Source organism: Necator americanus, chromosome X (assembly GCF_031761385.1).
Source record: "Necator americanus strain Aroian chromosome X, whole genome shotgun sequence".
Lineage (NCBI taxonomy): Eukaryota > Metazoa > Nematoda > Chromadorea > Rhabditida > Ancylostomatidae > Necator > Necator americanus.
The window spans coordinates 2,135,788-2,159,758 of NC_087376.1; the positions used below are offsets into that span (position 1 = coordinate 2,135,788).

Genomic DNA, 23,971 nt, shown 5'->3' on the forward strand with positions numbered 1-23,971 from the left:
AATTAGAAGGCGTCTATCCAGTTTGACGACGACGGTGCTGCTTTTCGGTTTCGACTTCGTTGCTCGCCGGAAAAGGACATCATCAACTGTCACCACCGTGTATGTGTGTGCATGTGTGTGTGTCTGTGTTATAAGTGTAGTGTCTGTTTAATATCATCTGTCAGTTCATCTTGATTTAACAAACTGCTCCTGTTCGTCATATGTACACACATACGCACACATATCGCGCGTCATATACAGATCAGGCAGATTATCGCTACGACCGCTTTCGTTCTATCTCTACGCTGAAGTCAGCTACGACCGCCTATTCCTCATATTCATCGTATGATTCTCTCGAAAAATCTCGGGATTCTATCCTAGATGTTCTATTTTGTATGCGAGAAGAGGTTGTATATGTACTTACTCGATTTCTAACCCTATCTTTTCTGGAAATGCCAGGATAACGGATACGATTTTTACTCCTTCTTGAATTCAGTAAGAATTTTTACTCTTTTATTTCTTATTCTGTAGCATTCTGTAGAATTCTGTAGCAGAGAGATGAGTCTATATACATGCAAACAGTTGACTTCGTCTTTTACAATTTAGCTTCAATTTCATACAGTATTATTGTACTTTCTAATACTGTAGTTATTCCCACGAGTCGAGTTTTTTTACTACTCTCCAAATTTAAACTAAAATCATTTTAATCAGTCTGTTAGACAAAACCTCCTCACAGCTATAGGTTAGGAGACTATAGTGGCAGCAATGACTATAATGTCCTAATTTGCTAGGATTCGATTGGTTTTAAATCCTATGAATTCACTTAGTTTTATATCCTTGAAACCTACCCTATCTTTGGAAGATTTTTTAGTCCATATCCACGAAATCAATTTGGAAAAAAACAATTTTTAACATTTTAAAGTCAAGATTTTAACAATTTTTTTCAAACTTTCATGGAAAAGTTAACCAAAACTTCACAAAGTAATTCATTTTTCGATAATTGGATCCTACAAACGTAATTTATATTTTTTTGAAGTTAATAGCTTTAATGGTTACGGTAGAGATGCGATGTAGAATCACGATGATGGTGAAGCACAATATTAGTATATTAAGTTTGTGATGTTTTATTTCAGTGGATATTTCCTGAAAATATTTAGCGAAATGATGATTTATTTAAATTTTTCTGTAATGTTGTCTAGTTTTGTTTCTCCTATTCAGGATAATTCCATTTAGTAAAAAGGTTGGCATTGTTACTGTTGGATGTTAGAGATATTTGTTGAAAGTGGTGTTGAAGTGAAAGAGAAATATTTTTCTTCGCTCCAGATTCAAAATATTTTCCAGGAATTATCGGTTTTTCAAGAGAAATAATTAAGTTTTTTTCTCGAATAGTTAATTTTGGTACAAACGACTTATTAAATTCTGGTATAGAAATTTGTGAATGTAATAGAAAAATAGAACTGAGTAAGAGAATTTCTATTTTTCAATGAAATCTTTGAGCTGATTTATCCCTATCATCCCTATCCACACATATTCACTTTGATATTTCAATCGATACTCGTCACTCATCGAACCTCTTAGCCATCTCCGTAGCCTCCTCGTCTCCGTCTCCATCCTCTGCTGGCTTTGACGACGAAGATGCGCCGGGAGGGTGAAATCACGTTTCTACACATTTGCCATCGCCCGCCAGCCAACTTCGCCATCATCTTCTCTTTTAGCGAACCTTCTAAACTTCTTTAAGAACTTTATTTACTTTATCACATATATTTTCTGGATTTGGTATATTTTTATAAGAAATTATTTTCGTATAATCTTTACATTCCTGTGTTTATCTCTAAAGAATTTCGTGTCGTTCGTAGCATGCTTAGCTTTGACCGCGCGCTTATTCGCCTATTCCTGCAACTGCTGTTAGAACCTGTTAGAATCTGGGAAGCAAAGCAGAGATGTTTTACTGGATGAGTACCAGCTTCTTCCGCATTCCTAATCATTGTCATCGTGTCTTACATCCTTATCAAGAAAACATTTTTTCATATGTAATTAATTACGCATTTAAATATTTCACTGCTATGCCTGTAATTAATAATTTAATATAAATATGAAGAAATTATTTCTTCCAAAAAGAATAATGGTGTTTTGGGAGAGTTACAGTTATTATCCGTAGTTCTTATCCAAGTGCGAGCTAACTCTTTGGCTTAGGACATACTTTTGTGGACAAATATCACAATTTCTCTGTTTTTTGAATTAAAACTTGTGAGATTTACATGTTTTTCAAAGCAACTTCAACATAGAATTAAACGTCTTCTGTCTGGATGTGATCTGGATAAAGAGAGGTCCAATATTTTGTGGCAGAGGTTGCAAGCAAGAAACGTTCAAATATCTGGTTATTATGGAACGATAAATTTAAGCAATTTTCACAGGAGAAGCCCACTTGGAAAAATTGGAACTTCTGTAACATCGAACATCCCGCTGCTTTTCAGAGTTATTTCTGGATTTTTCCGATATTTCATCTATCTTGACTACGATCGTTCTGGATTGTGCAATTAAACGTCGAATAAATCATCGTATAAAAGAAATGTCGGCACTCATTTCGTTTGACTGATGAGTCTATTGTCTATGTGTGTGTTGTTGTTGTCTTTGTTGTTGTGCTTGCCTCATCATCCTTACAAGCCCGAAACTGTAAACGACGGCGTATTTCGGCGAATCTCGTCCATAGCCGAAGCAGAACAGCCGGTTTATGTATGCATTTGATGGATAGACAATCCCCACGCACTCCGGTCGCTTCCCTTAGATGTCATCTCTACCGCAGACGAATACATATTAATCAATAAACGTCTGTTTACTTGTTGTTGCTACTTTTCCTATGCAAATTTCAACATTTTTTGAGTCACAAGAAGAATTCATCCTTTTATTCTAACGATGTTACCCTCAAATCCACTATAACTTGAATAAAAATTCTGTTTCTGTGATCATCGCGCTCCATCCTCCACCGTCCATTTTCAACATTTTAAATCTTTAAAAAAATTCTTCAATTTCAGGGAGAACCAAAAGACGATGCGAATTCGGTTACTATTAGCCGTTTTGACTGGATTCGTGGAGTCACAAAATCTGGCCAGTGAGGTTTCAGATTCCTCTGTGCGAGTTCTGGATGCGTTGGTGGTTGCGGTTGGTCAAGTCACGCTCACCATGTCGTTCTCATCCAGAATTTCTCACTTTTTTCCCTTAACATGATCATTAACTTTTTTTCGTATCATTGCATTATGTAACAAATCAAAGTACATTTCAGATGGTCTTTTTGCCGAAACTGGATCAAATGCTGGATTCGTTTCACGGATTAATCAAAAGGTTAAGCTATTGACATAAAAATGCTCTTTGAATTCTTCATCTCAGATGATTTGAAAATTTTAAGAATTGCAAATCATTTAGTGTTTTTTTAGCCATTATTTATATGACAAAAGGTTTTGAAAAAGTGAAAGATCTAAAAGTGCATTAAGAGCGCGTGCAAAAATTTAATGAACATACGGAGTAACAACAATTGTTTTCGTCCGCTCGCACGAAATTTTGAGAATAAAGATTTTTTTCTGAAAAATTAGAATATCTCTCCACCAAAACGCTAGAAATTACATGTTGCTTGAGCTACTATTAGTTTATGGATGTGTCCACTATTGTTGCTAGAGCATTTATTGTCAGGACTTTTTGACCTCACATTAATAATATTAGATTTAGACTGTATAATGAATCTTAGATCTAATCGATGTCAACTATGCTTTAAAAAACAAATTTCTCACATACGTACATACGTGCATACGCATACGTATACGAACGTTCACGAAGCGCGCATGTATATGCACGTGCACGACGCGCGTATGCAAATACGCGACGCAAATATAGGGAGATAACTGCAGTTGTGCTGCAGTTATCTCACCATACTGGTGCCAGCAGGTTTCTCTCCTACTCTTTTTTTTCTGGGCTCCGCCTCTAAAATAATCCACTGTAAGAGATGTCAGGCTACGGTGATCGTGACCAGTTAAAGCTATCGTGTTTAAAGAAGAGAAAAAATTTATTGTTCAAGGTTTTTGCACTAATTTTGCAAAAAATATCCGTTTTCAGGGATTCGACCTTATGGCAAATTATCTTGGTGAACGTGTAAAACGATTTCTCGGAGCTGGCGAGCTGATATTCAACATTTCGGCGGCTGTCTCACCTGAAGTATGTGCAACAACAACAAAAAAACTACTCAATGACGTCAATAACTAGTAAATAGCATCCGTTCAAATGACTTCGAGATCTTTGAATCCTGGCGACTCCGAGATCGTTTAAAGAGTCTGATTTATTCCGAGCAGACAAACCTCAATTACGTCTTTGCGGCAGTTTTTTTTCTCTTCTCCTTAAACTTCGTTCGCAGCGGAAGATTAAGTTTTAGATGAGGATCACTCTCACATCCGTAAGGGTCACAGATTTTGATGCTGCATCGTTTGCATCGAAAATGATCGCAATTCCAGGGAAAGGAATCGCATGGAGGGTGAGTAATTATGATTTATGAGTAGTAATGTTTACACATGAGGATGAATCAGACCTCTTTATGAAGCTTCTTCAGTGGTTAAGCATGACCTCAATGAATGACTCAACCATGACCTTTTGCCGTAGCTGTGACCTTGTCTTCTAGAAATTCCACTGAAACCGAAGTCACAATGAGGGATAGCTGGATAATTACGCCAGAAGGATCCTAATTTCCACTTGTTCCTTTTATTTATCCGGAAGAAAATCACGGACAATCTGCATTTAACTTTACATTGAGACAAACTGCACTTATCTCGCCTGAGGGCATTCCACGAATCGTTTGAATAAAAAAGAAGAGAAAAAATTTAACCATGAAGAGACCAGTTTTAATCCTATTTACTTATCAAAAATCTCATCAAGAGAGTTTTGCTTAGTCCATTTTCTGGAGAATTTCCTAACAATTTCTTTTATTACTTGGCCGCTACAGATTTTTCTTTAAAAGATGTTTATCGCTCTTTTCACAGACAGAGGGGAGCGGGAGGGGGAAGGGGAGGATGAGGAGTGGTCAATTTTTTTTTTGAAAAATATATAGACAATAAGTCTTTTATTTTACTTCTCCAACAATTTGATCCTATAAGATAAATATTTTTAACTTCCTATATAGCTTGTATACTTTTATATTATTTTTTCCATATTATTTATTTAATTTTTTCACACCACCTTTATTACTACATAGAGCTGTTTACATCATTGAAAATATCTTTGAAGACGTGCAATACCATTATCTATTGTTTTGAGTTTTCAGATTTTTTTTGAATAATTCCTTGCATATATTAATTCCACTAGTAGGTATAAAGGAAGGTACGAACGTTAACTGGGTCCCTATAAAAATTTTACTAAGATCATTTGCGACTTGACAACTGATGAATGGGCTGAAAAAAGCTGAGAACTATGAGTTTTGCGATAATTTACAATTTTTTTTTCACACAATCGAGGTTATTTTCAATGTTTTTTCTTATTAAATATTATCTAAAACAAAGCTAAATTAATCGTGTGTAATATTCCAGGGTTCAAATCTGAATGTAACAGTATTGACATCGTTCCACCTAAATACGCCTACAGGAGAATTAACAGGATCTTCTCCTCTATCATTTGACAGGTCCTCCATTTTTTTCCTGAAAACATTAACTTGTATGTAATTGAAATTTACTGGATTACAGAACAAATGTCGAATTACTACTCTGGACTGGTGTAAATGCTGACGGTCATTTGAAGACTGACCTCGTCACTTGTAAGGTGAACTGAATCAGCAATTCTTTTTCTTCTGGATTTTTCAGGATTGAATTCGCCAATCGATCTCTTTCTAGGTGGCAGCTAATAATGTTGAGCTCACATTAGCTGCAGCTGATAAGGCTATCGCTAATTATCTTCCTGTAATTATGCATTTTATTAAGGAACGAATTGAACAGGTAAATCAAAAGAATTCCGTGAAATCCTGAATGTCCAGGACTCTTCACATATAATCCTTATTCAGGCGATCTGCCCATCTTTCCATGCAGAACTCGTACCGGTTGTTTCGAATCGTCTAATGAATACACCAATGAGTGCTGCTCTATTCGAACATTTCTTTGTGAATTACGGTTTACTGAGTCCAGTCGAATATTCGGATACTCGAGTATCAATGCGACATCGTGGAAATGCATTCGGGATTCTACGTCAAGGTTGTTTTCTGTTTGATTTCCTGAAGGAGATGAGGCTAAAAAACCCAAATTCCGACATTTTAACGTACCAATGGTTTTGTTTTGAGAAAATAAATATCATCGAGATTAAGCGAAAACTAAATTCTATTCACATACTGCTTTTATAGCTCTTCCAGATATTTTTTATTCCTTAACTACCATGGATTCTTCTTTTAAAGGTATTTTTCACATTTATCACGTGGCCAGGGGGTATTACTTACTCAGAGATAGGGAATGAGTTCATGTTTGATGGGACCATCTAACCATAAACTTCATTTTTTTGCAAATACTGAACTAGAGATCACGGATTGATATATGTATGGATATGTAATGATATAAAGAATAATGGAGACCTCTGAGGACTCATAGTCATAGAGTTCCTGAAAAAAAAACACCGATTTCGCAAAATCTGGATAGATACTTTAAACCATAAAGAGAAAAACTATTTTTTTAAATGTTTTATATAGGTCGTACCCGCCTTAACGACTTCCGTCTACCATTTCGAGCTCCACCTCTCGTTGAGGGACCGTCAAGTGACAAAATGGTCGATTTTATCCTGTCAAACTATACAATGTCAAGCTTATTATTCTGGATGGACCAATACAGGTACTGTATACACGATAGTTTTTGTATTTTACAGCATATGTTTTTTAAAAATATTTTTGTGGACAATAAAAACTCAACAAAATTTTCATTATTGAGCCTTACTTGGATTTCTTCGCTAATTCCTACCATTATATCGGATAGTTTTCATATCTTTTATCTGTTCCTAAAATTTGTAAATGTCTTTTTTTTTGTTTGTAAAATTATTCCATATAAGATTTTCATGTGAACACTACGCTCTAAGGAGGAACCTAAGGAGCTAAAATCTAAGAAGGAAGGAATCGTTGTTACTCCCATTATTTATCGAATTTTAATATCTGATAAATTAATCAATATCAATTACCAATTTTATCAATTAATTAATATCAAACATTATTATTATTAATTAATTAATATTTGAATTTTGTTGAAAGGAATATAAACACGTTTTTGAATTCCTCTCTAATTCCTGGAGAGAATAATTGTGGTACCTCTTTTCACATTTCAACCAGATAACTCTAAAGAGTGTCCTCAATTTGAATCCCTCTTTCCATTTTTTTTTAAAAGGACATGAATTTAGCATCACAGAGATTTGCTGCAATATCTAGAATGAATTTTTATAAAAATTAAATTATTCTCACATCTCATAATATAACCTTGTTGTCTTTCGATTTCCCAAGTACGAGCTTACTTTTTTTTCTTATTACATAACGGATCAATACGTATATATTCTTACTTGGCCACTTTTTCCAGAAAATTCGACTACGAGATCAGTCGAACAGCGCAAAATAACTCAGCAATTGCTGGTTACCTGAAAACGGATTGTCCTGGAGATGATATATGTGCTGGAACACTATTTCCAGGTGAATATCATAAGAAGATTCATTCAATTGAATCCTAAGATCCAGAAACTGTTAACGGAATTCCATAGATTTTTTTCTTGTTGATAAGAGCCACTTAGCTGTATAGAGTTCTTGTTTTGCGTGAAGTGCTCCATTCGAAAAGTGCAGTCCATAAACGCACAAACAATCGTCCCGGATTAATCCTAGATTAACCTTAATACCACTGGTGAATCGCGGTTAATATCGTATAATTGTGTGAAAAAAATAAATTTCAGCTCTTGGACAACGATTTCCAGGCGGAGAAGTTATCATAAAATCACATACAATTTCATATCCACGAATGACGATAAATGATGGGAATGCGACTATCTATATCGATTCACGAGTAGATGCTTTTGTTCAGGTAACCTTACCCACGTTTAATCTGGATAAAACGTGTTATCCAAGGATTTTTTCACGTTGTTGAGAATCCCATTGCTTTATAAACATTCTCAGTGTTGTCCGAATAAGTTTCATTTTTCTGGAACTCTCAGGATATTCTAATTAAGCTATTGATCAAATATTATTTTAGTAACTTATTCTTATTTATTTTTACAGCAAGGTGATCGTACCCGTCGATTCCTCACGTCAGCGATGGATGCGGAAGCAAAGTTGGAAAAGTTCAGTTTTTTTTTTTGCACTTTTTTCACGTTTCCAGAGTCCATTTAGTTCCTTTTATCGATTTTTTCATCACTCTGATTTTATATCAGGGATAAAGTTGTGATTTTCCGAGTAGGGAATGTTACTCGTAGCTGAAGATCAGAATTCCATAGAATTTTTTTTTTGCTTTACACTCTACACATTTTCTCAGTGTGAGATCATAGGAAAATATCCTGTACAATCACTTAAAAATACTTTCACGACTTTGATACACATTCTGAGGTCCCGGTGATATTTTTCATGAAGCGAAAAAAACACTGTCAATGTCCAAACAAACATTTTTGGCTGTATGATGTTTGAAAAAAAAAACGGACTCGAGAGAAAATCTTCATGAAAATAGGATATTTTTTATGGAGCTATTCCAGTAACATAACATTTACAATAATATGTGAGACATGAGCTTAAAGGCATCACTCCACGAATCTGAGGTGGTACGGATTTTAGGTGGAGTATTCGTATACGGGATGGGAGACTACGGAGAGGGGGGTGATTCCGTCCATTTCCTCCTAATTGCCGTAAAAAACGGCCCGGATGATACGGCTTCGGGTGTTCCGGAGCACTACTTTCTACAACGAGTTCGACTGGAGCACGCCAGCCTTGTGCGGCGCCGAATCTTCCGAACTTCTACTATCCCGTATACGAATACTCCTCCTGAAATCCGTACCACCTCAGATTCGTGGGGTGATGCCTTTAAGTTAGTTCTAACACGAATCAGAACACGGAAACTGTTTTTTTTAGGTAAGACGGCAACGTTTTCAAAATAGTATCTTGAAAACTGGTTTAAAACTGGTTTCACGTTATTTTATGTTTTTATGAGTATTTTATATGTATGTTATTATGTCATATTTTGATAAAATGAGGACAGCATAAATTTTAAGGTAGGGGAATTGGACTCGGTACGGAGTTAAGACACTCAGCTGTTGACAAAATATGAGCCATAAATACGATCCTAAGACCTGTAAAAACAATTGTCTTGAGAAATTCTATCCCCTTCTATTCAAATAATAGAAAAAAAGGCTAGAAAATCTTTGATGCTGTTAAAAAAATTAGTGTTCCTGAAATTATATCGAAATTCCTCTACATTAAAAAAATATTGTTCCATAATATTTCACATTTCTTTATAGATTAAGATTTTTCGTTTAACACAATTTATTTTAGATAGCATTCCGTAACTACGTCTTGAATGCAGATATGCATATAGAACGATTTAAAATAAGAGAGGTCAAATTTTTTAACTTTCATTTTCACCGCGCCTTTTTTCCTATTTTTTAAATGAATACAGAATACGTATTTTTTTCAATATTAAGGTAGCATCATTAGTGGACGGTATCGATGAAGGTTCACTGGAATTCCTTGTCAACGCTCTTACTGAGTTGATATTGAATGAGGATATGGCAAAAAAATTGAAAGGAGGTAAGGTATTGATGAAATTTTGTGCGATTTTGGGAGAACAAAGTTCGTACACATCTAGAATCCTCTTCTGATAACATAAATAAACACGAATTATCTAACGTTTTACCATTTTATAATTTTCTGAATAATTTTGGATTGATTCAAGATTTTCATCACTAATAAGTCGATTACTAAAAATTTTTCCCCGAACAATCGAAATTTTTGAAATTTCAGGAAGAAATCGCAGCGATTTTTTTTTTGTGTTTAAATAATTCCTGGGAATGGGTGTCGATACACAAATCCGTTAATTGCTTAATAATTTCTTAAATAGAAGTTCTAATCCACCTAGAGAGATCATAAAAAACAGTAGCTCTTTGAAAGAACTGGCCCCAAATTGTGAATTATGAACAATCCTCAAAAATAATTGCTTTCAATTGTTGCGAGGAACGAGTTAGAGGAGTCACGTGTCGCGACAGTCCTGGGTTGGCTTTATGAAAAAGATTCGGATTGGGTTTCCTATAAAATGCGGATGTTACGATCAAGATGAATTCACATGGTATGGAAATCGTGCACCTGTAAATCGAAAAATCAAAATATCCGAAATTTCCATCATTTTTCCACAAATCCACCATTCATCAAGCGGGAAAAATTGTCAATGTTTAAAAAAACAATCAATCGTATGATGTTTGGAAAAAGGAGATTTTTTTGAATGGAACTGTTTGGTAGAAGTGTTCTAGGAAGGAAAAAATTAACTCGATAATAACATGTACAATCTTTTGCGCAATTAATCCAGAAGCTGAGGATATCCTCTCGTTCGGCTAACAATGCTTTGACTCCCCAGAAAGTCTTCGTGGAAATGGAATAATTTTTACTTACATAAATAAATTTTTTATAAATTTTTTATGGAGCTATTCCAGTGAATTTACAATCATATATGAACCAACTTTGATCCTAAAATTTTTTATTTTTTCAGGTATACATTTCCCTATAATATTTGATTTCGAGCAGACATCATCCGAGGTTGTATTTGAGAAGGATCGTATACGTATATCAGCTGATTATTGTTTTGGTGATATTTGTCGAACAGCTACAGTAGCAGAAAATAAGGATAACGCGATCGATTACTATGATGTTGTTCAAGGATAAAGAGATATTCTCATTTCTCTTTTTTTTCCCCCATTTTCTAGAATTTTCTTCGATTCTAACAATTGAGGACATTTATCGCCGATAAAAAATTGAAACCTCTATCTCAAAAATTTTCATTTTCACACCCACACTAATCTCACTGCGGGTAGCGCTTTTATCGATGAATTGCTGTCATTTTTGGATGCTCCATGGCGAAATTAACGTTTTGTCGATATATATATGTATATGTATATGCGTACGTATTTATATACATATATGGATGTATGTCGTTTTTTTTTTGTCTGTATATTAGTTAATTTTCAGTTCTTTTAATTATTGTCCATCACTGTTGTCTACTTTGTTTCTTTTTTTTTCTAGACACGTGTTTTTTTTTTCGAATATGTGAATAAAGTGTAGGCGTAATTACTGTACTTTGGGACTGTACTTTTGGGACCGTTATTAAAATATGCTCATAATTTAATGCAATATAATTTCAGTGCGAAAACAATAGGCATGGACGGTTAATGGTTCAGTGCCACCCAAAGCCGACCAAGCCATTTATTCTTTCAGGATAGTTAATCTAAGATCACAGAGTAGGTACATCGGAACTCGGCCTCAATGAGGCCGGAGGACAGGATGGAACACATATTCAAAGTTTAAGTCTTAATGATCTTTAATAGAAGTCGATGACTCTTAGATTGTCCGAATCGTGTCACATCCTGAACGAATTGTGATCAACGATGAAACACTCTATCCTTAAATTAAGCTGAATAACACGTAAGTCTAAAAAAATTGCTAAGTAAATTAAAATTTTGTTTAATGGTCGACTTTTTTTGTTTAATCGAAGTGTTCGAACCGAATGCGCACTAAGGTTCAGAAAAGGATCCAACACTATGGAATTGTGGATCGAAATCTACTTCCGAAAAATAATTTAAATATAAAAGAAATGCTTAGGATTTTTGCGCAAAACTTTAAAGTCCTAGAACTTCGGGAACTAGTTTTTAACGTTCAAGTTAAGAGTGCTGAGAAATTTCGAATGAATATGGAATGATGTAGAAAATTATGGAGTGTTATAAAGTAAGATGATTTAAAAATATGTATCCATTTGTATATATATATATATCTAAAAAAAAGAAATCTAGATAATTGTCGAGTTATTTGCGGCTCAAAATCGCACGAAATTTCGAAAATATCTTAACTACTCTCTTTTTTTTTGCCATAGTGCCATTTAAAATCAACTCAGTAAGAACGTTGGCTAAAAATTCCGGTGGTCCTTTATCCATATCTAACGAAGCTATCTTAATATTAAGGACAAATTCTATATTACTCGAATTTCTAATCAAAAATTGAATAGGTAAGCTCATATCAAACACGAAATTAGAATTTCTAATAGATGTTGATGTTCCTGAAACAGGAAATTGAAATAAGGAATTTATATGAGACCCAACCAGAATTTCCTCAATTTCCCGATATAAAACGAAATTACGTTGACAATTTGCATATTTCTCCGAAAATAGAAGCGAATTTTTGTATTTCTGGAAAAGGAAAAAAAAAACCGAATAGGCCTTGAATTGTTAAGTATAAAGCCATTTGCTGTGGTTAGGTAAGAACGGACTAAACGGATAAGATGGACATCGACGTTGAGATCAGCAAATAGTTCCTGTCGGTTTAATTACCCACTAAGTTTGTTTTTTTTTTCAATTCTCTGAAGTTTCTAGACGGTTCTCTATTTACTCTCCTTATTTGCACTTCTTATTTATTCATTGAATTGCGCGCTTAAAAATGTTACTAAGGTTTCCCATTTCCCGTTTATATCCACTGTAACGATCTTTTCTTACTTTTTTATTATTTCTGGATTGGAACATTCTTTCCAGAAGTTTCCTGGCAACTACATCCAGCAAATTAATCACACATCCATATGCAACCCTCTTTACGATTTTTCTGTAACTCTCACAGATTTAATTTCCAAGTAAAAAAGAAAATTCTATAATTTTGTACGTTCAAAAAAGGAACTGCTTATAATTATAGGATCCGAGGTGCGAAATGAGTAAACAATGATAATTTCTTTTTTTTTTTCGTAAAATTTATTATTTATTAATTTAAATGAATCGGGTTGAAATCTTTTGATGATTTGATATTTTTTATAGTCGTCTTTCCTTGGATACTTTTTAAATAGCATTTGATGCACGTACGAAACGAAAATTTTGTTTTGATCTTCTAGTAGAAGAAAGCTTGAGCTGTAAATAAAAGTGTTTGATCTACAATAAACACTAAATACATCTTACTCCGGAATTTTTTTGCGTATTGAATGGAATCTCTCAATAGCACAGTGAAATTCGGCCTTTTTTTCTAGTATGGGAGATCATAGCCTCAGCGTCAGGAATGATCACAGATCCTGATGACAACGAATTCTGGAAAAACTACACATCTTCATTTACACGCCATATAAGGTAGGAACACTTTTATGATATAAAGGGAATCCATGAACTGCAGGAATCAGCCACCCACTAAGCAGTCATGTGTGTACGTGCGTACCTACATCAAGGAAAAAGTGATTTTTTTTCTTGATCTACTTTCTATAAACTATATTTTTAAAAAATAACAAAAATTGTAGAGGTACCTCATAATATTATACCTTCTTACAATGGAAAAAAAACTAGTCTATTGTATAGAAGAGATTTTTAAAAAGTTTCATAGATTTTTAAGCTCTGACAAAACTATGATGATCTACAAAATCGATTCCAACAAATAGCGATGACTTTTATCGATATATCCGACAGAGCTCATTTCTTGTATTACATCTCACCTTTACGTTGAACATCCTAAAGACGTCGTAGGATTTCCTCATTTTTCATTATTTTCTCTTTTTTTCTATCTACGTGCACTTTTTTTTCCTAAAAATCTTCGTGTAACTGAATCCCGAAGAGGTAAGAGATCTAAATGAAATTTACTCTAATTATATTCTTTACCTTCTTTTCTACAGTATCTACTACTAAAGCATATTTTATAACGCAAATATTTTTTCTTAATTCTTTTCTTAAATATTCATCACTTTTATGCATTTTTCATTTTATTCCAGCGACTTTGTGGATAACACCCCTCTCCATATGTACTAACATGTTAGATTCCATCGAAAATTGCTTAAAATTTGATATTTAGTTACACAGTTATATTGTAATATGAGAACAAAATATGAACAAAATATAGTAATATGAGAATAATATTTTTTTCTTATCTGGCCTAATTTGTATCAAATTTCTTCTTGAAATATTTAGTTAAACTATTGAATTATTGTATCTCCATGTAATTTTACAAGGTAACAACGATAAAGTGGAAAATATTTGATGTTTAAATTCATAGAGTCGCTCATTATCCAAAAATGCATTGGATAAGAGTTGCATTATAGTCATTTTTTTTTTCAAAGTTTTGGTTCCATAAAGGATTTTTTTCACTCCTGGAAGAATTTTCTTTCATAATAATTTGTAGTATCTGAAAGAAAACCTTTTCTTTGTCCTCTTCGAAGTTTTTTTTCTTTTTCTTTGAGGAATGCATTCCTTCTTTCACTTTTTTTTCTTTTTTCTTTTTCTATGAATGCATTGCTTCAACGCTTCATCAATCTATTCCAGAAAAATACAAAAAGGTAAAAAAGTTAAAAATCGAGAAAACTATATTGGGGATTATGTGCAGTGTTTTATATTTGTAATTTTTTCTTTTAATCCGTCCCTCTTAGCGTGGATATATTTTATAGACATTTTTTTCATTCTATTTATACTCATTTAATTTCACATTACCGGAATAATCGATATTGAAAATTTCATGTTATCCGAATCGATTAGATCGTTTCTTTTTCACGTGGTCTCTTATATACCTTTGAAGAAACAAGTTAGGTGAAGAAATAAATTTTAAACATATTTTTAATAATCCCTCTCCCCATTTATTTGCTAACTCTTTCAAAAGTAAAATAGCTTTGATTTTTCTCACACCACCCCTTCTTTCGCTTTTCTTTTGCTTTTATCCAGAACAATTATATGGAAGCATGGTTTTTGTAAAATGGTGTGAATTTCACGCATTGATTCTATAGTGATTCTTTTTCACAACAGTTGAGTGCGAAAAATTTACGGTCATTATAAATTGCTTTTTTATTATTACCGTTGTCATTAAAGTAATACAATATCATTCTAAGAGGTAATTTCTTTCGTAATTTCTGGATTTTTATCAAGCACACTTGGTTTGGAACATTTCTTTTCACTGCAAAAACAAATCAGTATTCATAGCCATAATCCTGGTTACTTTTTGATAGAATAAATTTAGTTTAATGTAAATATACATTTGATTGAAGTAGTAAATAATAATTACCCTCGATTATATAAGACGAAAAGAAATAGGCGTGTTGCTAAAGGGGGCAGTACGGACATATATATATGTATGTGCAGCACGGATTTCTTCGGTGGATATTCGGGAAGATGTTCGGTTCTTCATTCTTCTATCATTATACATGTCCCTATATTGTCTAATTTTACACTCCAATGACAGTAGGAAAAAATTTTTGACAAATCACGTTTACTAATCTCAAATCGAACCTTTTCTTTCCTAGTTTCGGCACTTGTGACTGGAAAAATTAATGTTTCATGCTCCAGATGATCGAATTCAGGAATACGCAGTTTGATATCAACCTTTTATTCGCTTTTCCATTGTATTTGTCTCTATTCTGAATTTTTTTTGATCCCTTCTTGATAAATTTTGTGCTATAGAAATGTTTGAATCGTCGGTTTTATGCGCTATTGTTAAGGCCATATAAATGAAATTTAATCAAAAATAGACTGTTATTATTCACCGTTATAAACCGTTTAAATGAGTCGTTTTCCGGTTCATAAAAATAAAATGTTAATTTCGATGAAAACATGTTTTTCAAGGAATATTCATAGGTTCAGCCGCTACAGAACGAGCAACCAATTCAAAAACGATGGAATCAACATCAAATTCTAATCAGGTTAGTGTTAATTCCTTATTGGTAAATCTTTAAATTGTCCAATACAGTTTAAAAGAAAACTTTCTTTTATTCCTTTTTTTCCAAGGATTTATTGATCATCATAAGAATGTTACACGTTCGCATCGCTATTGGCTTTCTCGTCACGGATTCGTTGATCTTGTTATCCTAAATTCATGACAGCTCGAGCATATACTGAGCGGAAATGAATCAACTCACATGGATTCACCATCTTCGTTCTTATTATACTACTTTTTACGTTTCTTATTGTAATTTCTATGAGTTTAATATGTTCAGAATTTTAAAAATTCACGTAGAATTTTAATTACTGTGAAAATTTCCTCGTTTTTGCTCAATTTTTCTCATGGAAAAATTTTTCATTACAGTAGTTTTGCTAAAATTAACGACTTCTAGAAGCAAGGAAGTTCAGTATTACCTTCTACACCGCTTTCTCTAAACTCCAGAAAATAGAGAAAGAAAAAAGTTTGAGCTACTGCACTCTCTTCAGATCTACCATATTTTCCCTGAAGAGAAAAAGTTAGATTATCCTGAAATTGGCATTAATCGTCTCTGAGCTGTTCATCATCCGGTCGAGACATTGTTTTATATGGGCTCTGTGCTACTCAATAGGGCATTGACCGATATTAGATTTTTTTTATGCCAGAAAAAAAGGGAAATTGTGAACGTTTTATAGGAAATTGCATCCTTGCCTGCACTTCCTGGGCATCTCGGATTTTTACGGAAGCTTTTTCTTCAACAAATATCCCAAGGAACTATACATACTTGTGTAAATATCATATGAATGGGAACTAGCCTCATCCCATCCACAGGAATATAAAATTACTTCTTCATTGCACAACTATATTTCCAACAAAAAAATAATGTAATTTAAACGAAATCCCCAAATATAAAATAAACTTTAACAGAGATACATATATTATTTTAAGCAGTAAAACAATTAGAGGACATTTGGAGAAGGATTGGACTCGAAATGTTCGATATTGTGGAGCGTAAAATTGCATTCCAGGAATCCTAACATACCTTTTTGTTCCCTTTGTTACTCAATGCTTGAAGGATCCTCTTCGGCCGACAATCTAGTCGACAATCCTGTGTTTTGGATAAAGACTGAGGTCATCTAAATCCAGGAAGGGATGTATACTGTTGAATTTCGCTGGATAGCTTGTGTGTCACTCCTTGTAACTTATATATATATATATATATATATATATATATATATATATATATATATATACCAGCCTGAACCACCAGGCTAAAGCCGGACACCTCGGAATCCGACGCAGTGGACACCGTCTCTCCCCACTCTATAGCTTCTTGGCACCGGTGCACGATTCCGAACTCATGGGCAGGGTCAAGCGTATAGTTGGGAAAAATCCCTCCCAAAAACGACCCCCTTATCTCGTTCCTACCAGTATAGCTGCCCACACAGTAATCAAAATTTGGGTATAATAAAAAAATTCAAAAAACAAATAAACGCCTAATAAATAAATTAAAATAATACGATGTAATAAACAAATAATAAATTATTTTAAAAAATAGTAGTGCTACAAGTAAAACAAAATACATATTGTAATGCAGCGATATTAATGGAGTAAATAATAACTAACTATAAATAATAACTATATGTTCATGTTAATTATATGTTCAAGATGCCGCGTGACGTGTGCCAGATGGAAGATGATCAGGAAAAATGAAAGTTTTAAACAGTAAACAAAAGTTCGATCCCCGCCGGAACCATTATTTTTGCAAAACGAAAAAACAGCTGGAAAAGAAGGAGAACACCTTTTAAAACACTTTTCACACTATTTCCGACTATCACCAAACAATTTTACTCATCGACAACGGAAATGAACGGATGAGAGTTCGATCCCCGCCTGCATCTAGATTTTCGCAAAACCGAAAAAAATCACTGAGGAGAAAATTTCACCGGCAATTTCTTGAAATTGTATTTAGAGCACTGTTTGCCACATACAAGTGTTATATAGAGGTTATTTTAGCGATTAAAACCAGGTCTTAATTGGAAATTACTGCTGGACAGGTCGGATTTTGTTACCTTGAAATAAACATGAATAACTCACTAATGAAGAGACATAAGAAGACATTGCTGGCTGCGTTGGGTGGAGGAAGATTTGCGCTACCAAGTGGTCGAAAAATCTTTTGCAGGGACCCTCTGTTTTTATTGAAACCTAGTTGAGAGAAAGTTGAGAAATTTGGCATTTTTCTCAACTTTTTCTCAACTAGCTTTTTTAAAGACGAAAACTACTTGTAAAAAAGTAAAGGCAAATTGTGATAGCAAAAATCTTTCTCTACAATATACTTCAAACCGAATTCGTTTTTATAAACAATTAGCTGAGTTATGGAAATTTGTTTGAAGTCACACAGATTTTGACGCGTTGCCGAAAATCCGAAAATTCACTCTTTTTCCCGTTGCGAGGATACGGTAGCGCCGTTGAGAAATTCGACTACATATTTGGATAGAGCATCAAGGAATACCCTTAACTGCAAATTTTGGCCTCTGTAAGTGTTCTGGTTTTCTCAAGAGCTAGTTGAGAAAAACTCGAAAATTTGAGGCAAAAATTGGGATTTTTCTCAACTAGGTTTCAAAAAAACTAGAAAAGCTAAAGGCACTAAACTTTGTAGAAGTATAGGAGAAATCTCTCTCTACAGATCGCAGCCAGCTTTATTGCATAAAATTCATTTTGAGCGTAGATATTCAGAAACTTGTGGAGCCCACTTTGTACTAATTTTAACCCTAATTACGCCTGTAGATGTCTTTTTTCGCTCAGTAGCAGCATAAAAATTGCTTTTTCGACTGAAAGTAAGCAGTTTGTCACTGTAGGATGAGAAATGTGCTCTTTAAATTCTTTTACGTCAACTGCAAAAATGCACTTTGGCAGGGATTGATCCCTGACCTCAATAGAAACAGCGTCTCAATGAAAACAGCGCGGCATCTCGTTGAGCCACCCAACCTTGCTAAATTATTTGCCTACTTCAATGGAATGTGTAAAGGCCAATCAACAGATGTCCTTATCGAAGTCTTTGTAATCACGCATAAATAAGTCTGCACTACACTTACCAACTTGAGCCAGCGTACTTGCTTTTCATTGCAGCTATGCTTCTATTTTTACTTAGTGCTCTTACACTTCTGTTAGCTTCTGATATTGAATTGGCTGTGACGAAGAGTGCCAAAGCACTGCGCAAGCTATGAAGATTGCCTTTTATGGTACTCAATACGAAGTCACCTCTGGTTAGTTTCATTTCTTTCATATACATTAGTAACACACAATTTTGTTGTGTAGACTGTAATTCTGTAATTTTGTTTTGTAGAAGTGTAATTTTTGTAGTGTATTTTGTAGAATTTTTGTAGTGCTTAGACTTGATGGGTTTGACAAAAAGTCGATTTTTGAAAGAACAAAAACTTTCAGGTAGTTAATTGCACTTAAAATAATTGGTTTCTTATTTTATCACATCACAACATTATCACTTTATTTATTATGCATCACATTTATTCAAGATTTCAATTGTTTTGGTTTGTGCCACCGAAGCGACTCCGACGTCATCAAGCATCAGTTAGAGCAGCAAGAAATGCTAATCGTCCATCTTCAAGATTGGCTCAAAAAGCGCAGTAGTTTTATTACCAGAATTATGAAGAATAAATTTTTAAAAATCATTTTTTGGTTTGTGTACCCTCTTTTTATCCTAGCTTTTTATGCTACAATAGTCTTCCTCAACTGCAACCGCGAGTCTTCTTCAATCGTTTATTCGAATATTAAAAAAATTTATTTATTCTATATCATTTATTTTTATATTAAACAGAACTCAAGTATTGAATTTGCATCATTGACGTTTTTTCTTCTTTGAGACAACTCTTCCATTTTTTAGTCGCAGATATCGGAACCTGAAAAGAAGCCTTAGAATACGTTTCAGTTGTGAATATCTTCTGATATGCGATAAAAACATGCCATTCACTGCTCATAATCCTTCAAGTTTCAGCACTACGTCTGAAAAGAAGCAGTTTTCACTCCTATTTTTCTGCTGAATGTCGCATACCTAAATTACACTTCATTTTGTACACATTAATATGTGTTTGTTTGAAAACGACAACCCCGTCTTCCTTTTGTCTTTGCTCCCTTCATTTTTTCTGATTTTCCAACCCCTACTTAAATTTTTTCTTAACTTTCCGACCCCCTCTTATGACCCCCCCCCCCCCCCCCTGATCCGACACCCCTCTTACGACCCCCTGCTGAGAAATTCTCAACACACGCTTGACCCTGCTCATAGGACCCGTCCCACCCCATTTTACAGCTATCTGGCTCCGGGGCACGAATTCGACGACGTAGTACCCGTATACATTCACATAAAAGTTTATTTATCCTCACTAACATATGAGAGAAACTAACTTGCCTTATCAATGCCAACATAAATAGCGAAAGTTTGGACAATGGTGGAAAGGTAGAGTGTTCGCCTATCAGGTGCATGGCGATGGTTCGGGACCTCACTGGTGCAGAGTTTTGCATCATTGTGGAGTATTTTGGTGACACACAGAAAAACACACACACACACACAGAAATACACACACACACACACGGACTAAGCGCGTTATTATATAGCATGATATATATGTATATATATCAGGTAGATAAATCTTAAAATTAAAAAATAATCTTCACTAGCACTTGTGCTTGCCAGAATAACCCCAATAAACTTTTGATTACATTTGGTCATATAGGAAGATGTTAAGTAGCGAAGTATGCGATTTGTAGTGGACGCGTTGCGGCTGACTGAGTGAACTTAAGTGCTGATAGTCTTGGAATAATGTAGCAGTTTCTATGGCTTATTTCTGTGAGAACGATGTACGAAATTTGAACTCATAGATCGTTCAAATAATAACGTAGCGTAGAGAAAAATATAGTATTTAGTAACTCGAGGAGATCCTCAGGAGAAAACAAGACAAAAATATAGTATTTAGTAACTCGAAGAGATCCTTAGGAGAAATCAAGACAAATTAAAGGGCCTATTACTGTACCTAGAAATTTTTCTCCGAAAAAAATATTCACGTTGTGAAAATAGCTTGACGTGGGATGCGTGGAATATTTCATCTAATGCATAATAGATCAGAAAAGATGTTGAGCATTGCCTCATCCAGACGGAAGAATTACTAAGAAATAGCGTGCAACACGCTATTCACGTCTAGGTGGTCTTCATTTGCAAATGTGCGAATGTGCAAGCATTCCTGCAATACACTTCCTGGAAATTAGCAGAATAGTCCAAACCTTATTTCTTGATCGCTTCTGGATGTTGTCGGGTAGTGACTTGATATCTTTCGTGTTCGAATTGTAGCTGTGTGAATATACGTCGTAGAGCACAAAGTATTCGTAGCAAGTTATCATTTGTAGCACCAACTATAGATTTCGAAGTATCATACCTTTCAATTCTTGAGGTCGTTTGATAAAGCATGAAATTATCCAGAATAACAGCAACGGAACAATAATCTTCCGAATATATGATATAAGAAATCTCTCCCGTTAGTTTCACATCATTTCACGTGATTCGCACGATTCTTACAGCTTTTTCCTGACTCGAAAGATTTTGTTGCATGACAAGATTCTCAGAATTTGTGTCAATTAGATATTTACCTACTTACTTAGATACGTTGATGGCCCGTCTTCACTGGACGTGCGGGCCCCAGCATCTCTTCCACTCGTTTCGTTCCCTCGCCATTGTCATCCAAGGTGTTCTCAAGCTTCGTGAGTGACGCTGACGAGGTCCTTGAGCCGTATCCAGCTGAGCTCTCAGCTGGTCTATCCGTGCAGCGAACACGTCACCCCATCTCGTTGGCGGTCTCCCTCGGGGGCGTTTGGCGTTCCTTGGGATCCACTCTAGCGTTCTTTTAGTCCATCTATCGTCGATTCTTCTCATGATGTGACCAGCCCATCTATGTTTTGCTTTCGATACATATTCCGCTGGATCGCGAAGACGGGACATTCCTCTTAAGTCGAAGCTACGAAGACCGGCTAGGTGTTGTGTGCGCCGGTTAAACTTACAGGAGACATCTCTCAAGGGCTCTGTGGGTAGTATGTAGCTCCCTAGACGTGGCCGCGGTGTCTGCCCACGTCTCCGCTGCGTAAGAGAGCGCCGGAAGGACTGTCGAGTCGAACAGATGGGCACGAAGATCTTGGTCCGTCAGTTGGTCCGTGGCTTCCCTGACGGCTGCGAATGCTGCTCTCATTCTTCTATTCAGTTCTTCCTTCAGGTCGTTTTCCATGTTCATAGAACGTCCGAGGTATACGTATGACGAAGTTTCCACGATTTGGGAGCCTTCAAGTTGTACTTCTCTGTCTTCGCAGTGGGCGTTCTTCACGAACTATGTCTTCTTTCTATTTATTCGTAGTCTTATTCTCTTCCCTGCTTCGTTCAATTCGTTGAGCATCGTTTCTGCTTCATTGGTACTGCTCGAAAAGAGAACGATGTCGTCCGCGTAGTTAGTTTGTAGTTTGAGAGAAATCTTCCATCAACACGTATGCCCCTTTCTTCCCAGGAAAGTGATTTCATTATCCATTGCAATGCAGCCGTGAACAGCTTCGGCGATATAGTATCGCCTTGTCGTACTCCCTTCCAATGTGTATGGTGAGAAGGCGGTGGAAAAGCTGTATCCTAGTCGTGCATCGATCGTAGCAATTGGCTAATGTCCTCACATACGACGCGTCCACACATTGATCAACCAGCGCTGACAGTATTGCATTCGTTTCTACGCTGTCAAAGGCTTTCTCATAGTCGACGAAGGTTAGAACGAGGGGCAGGCGGTATTTCCGGCAAACCTCTATGACCCTCGACACGGTCTGGATGTGGTCCAAACAGCTGAACCCCTGGCGGAATCCAGCTTGTTCTTGAGGCTGGGCTTCATCCAGCGTCCTAGATATGCGCGTGAGGATGATCTTGGTGAATACTTTGTATAACACGCTCAGCAAGCATATCGGACGGTAGTTCCGAAGGTCCTCTTGGTCACCTTTCTTATGGATAAGAACGGTTCGCGAGGTCTTCCACTGGTCTGGGATCCTTTCTTTCTGAAGGTAGGATGTCATGTGCGCTGCTAAGATTACATGGAGCGGATGGCCACCAGCCCGAAGAAAGTCTGCTGATATAAAATCAGGTTCGGGGGTTGTGCCAGGTTTCGTGCTCTTGATAGCGACTTGTACTTCCGAAGGGAGAATCCGTGGTGGAGCTCCGTCAGTTGGGATGATCGGGCTTTACGCAGGAGTTGATGAACGGAAAAGGTTCGAGTAGAACCTCTCCGTAATGATTTCCATCTCGCGACGAGAAGACGTGCGACCCCGGTTGGTGAGTATGTGGTCGATCTCCGCACGAGTCGCGCCATTGGGCGATTCCCATGTCCACCGACGATGATCTTTTTTTCATGAAAAGAGAGTTCCCATGAAAGAGGTGAGCGGTGGACAACAGCCCGGCGAGACGATTGCCATTTTCATTCCGGACCCCTAGTCCAAATCTTCCAATCCTGTATTCCTCTTCTGTGGCCTTTCCTAGTTTTGCGTTGATGTCTACGACAACGAATTTGTAGAAGGACTTCTCGTTGCGGACTACTTCCTCCAGCTCCTCGTAAAACGCGCCCAATGTAGATTCGTCAGCTGCTGCTGTTGGTGAGTAGCAGCTGATGATACTGATGTGTTTTTGGCGCAGAGGGCGGAGGCGAAGAATGACCAGACGAGGTGACAGGATCTCGCGAGAATCGACAAGATGGACGACAGATGGGTGCATGACAAAACCAACACCGCCTACATTTCGCGACGGGACCTTCTCTCCACGAATGACGAGTGTACCGTCATTCATCGTACGTCGCTCCTTCTACACTTGGTCTCCTGCAGAGCAATCACGTGAAATTTGATACGCTCTGCAGCTCCGAGAAGGGCATGCAGGTCAGCGTCTGTGGAAACTGTTCTCGCGTTGTAAGTACACAGTCTGAGACAGTCTCCATGGCGAGTCGTGCGTGTGTTGCCGTGGTCCAGAATCAATGACGTCCTGAGCAACCTGAGATTTTATCGCCTCCCACCGGTTGCCATACCTTCCGACGTCTGAGACGGCAGGGCCCAATGTGCGGT

General features: G+C 36.0%; 4 protein-coding genes across 5 annotated transcripts in view; 1 reads left to right on the top strand and 3 right to left on the bottom strand.

Annotated features, from left to right (window-relative positions):
* The window catches only part of RB195_021254 (uncharacterized protein), a gene marked incomplete at both ends in the record, with an annotated part of 38,861 nt that extends 27,988 nt beyond the window's left edge, over positions 1-10,873 (top strand). For both annotated transcript variants that reach the window (XM_064207897.1, XM_064207896.1), the window contains 14 exons: positions 3,012-3,138; positions 4,084-4,182; positions 4,397-4,495; positions 5,541-5,632; positions 5,694-5,769; positions 5,841-5,942; positions 6,008-6,194; positions 6,680-6,818; positions 7,548-7,657; positions 7,912-8,039; positions 8,234-8,300; positions 9,498-9,556; positions 9,643-9,748; positions 10,701-10,873. In XM_064207897.1, the coding sequence (XP_064063777.1) occupies positions 3,012-3,138; positions 4,084-4,182; positions 4,397-4,495; positions 5,541-5,632; positions 5,694-5,769; positions 5,841-5,942; positions 6,008-6,194; positions 6,680-6,818; positions 7,548-7,657; positions 7,912-8,039; positions 8,234-8,300; positions 9,498-9,556; positions 9,643-9,748; positions 10,701-10,873 (1,564 nt within the window). The remainder of the gene's footprint in view (positions 1-3,011; positions 3,139-4,083; positions 4,183-4,396; positions 4,496-5,540; positions 5,633-5,693; positions 5,770-5,840; positions 5,943-6,007; positions 6,195-6,679; positions 6,819-7,547; positions 7,658-7,911; positions 8,040-8,233; positions 8,301-9,497; positions 9,557-9,642; positions 9,749-10,700) is intronic.
* Positions 10,874-21,524: 10,651 nt separating this feature from the next.
* RB195_021255 (uncharacterized protein) lies at positions 21,525-22,122 on the bottom strand (the record flags this gene model as incomplete). The annotated part of the gene is made up of 2 exons (XM_064207898.1): positions 21,525-21,846; positions 21,902-22,122. 2 exons carry the CDS (start codon positions 22,120-22,122, stop codon positions 21,525-21,527), a joined length of 543 nt encoding a protein of 180 aa, XP_064063779.1.
* Positions 22,123-22,408: 286 nt separating this feature from the next.
* RB195_021256 (uncharacterized protein) lies at positions 22,409-22,939 on the bottom strand (the record flags this gene model as incomplete). The annotated part of the gene is made up of 1 exon (XM_064207899.1): positions 22,409-22,939. One exon carries the CDS (start codon positions 22,937-22,939, stop codon positions 22,409-22,411), a length of 531 nt encoding a protein of 176 aa, XP_064063780.1.
* A 145-nt stretch (positions 22,940-23,084) lies between these two features.
* On the bottom strand, positions 23,085-23,702 carry RB195_021257 (uncharacterized protein; the record flags this gene model as incomplete). The annotated part of the gene is made up of 1 exon (XM_064207900.1): positions 23,085-23,702. One exon carries the CDS (start codon positions 23,700-23,702, stop codon positions 23,085-23,087), a length of 618 nt encoding a protein of 205 aa, XP_064063781.1.
* Between the last annotated feature and the right edge of the window lie 269 nt (positions 23,703-23,971).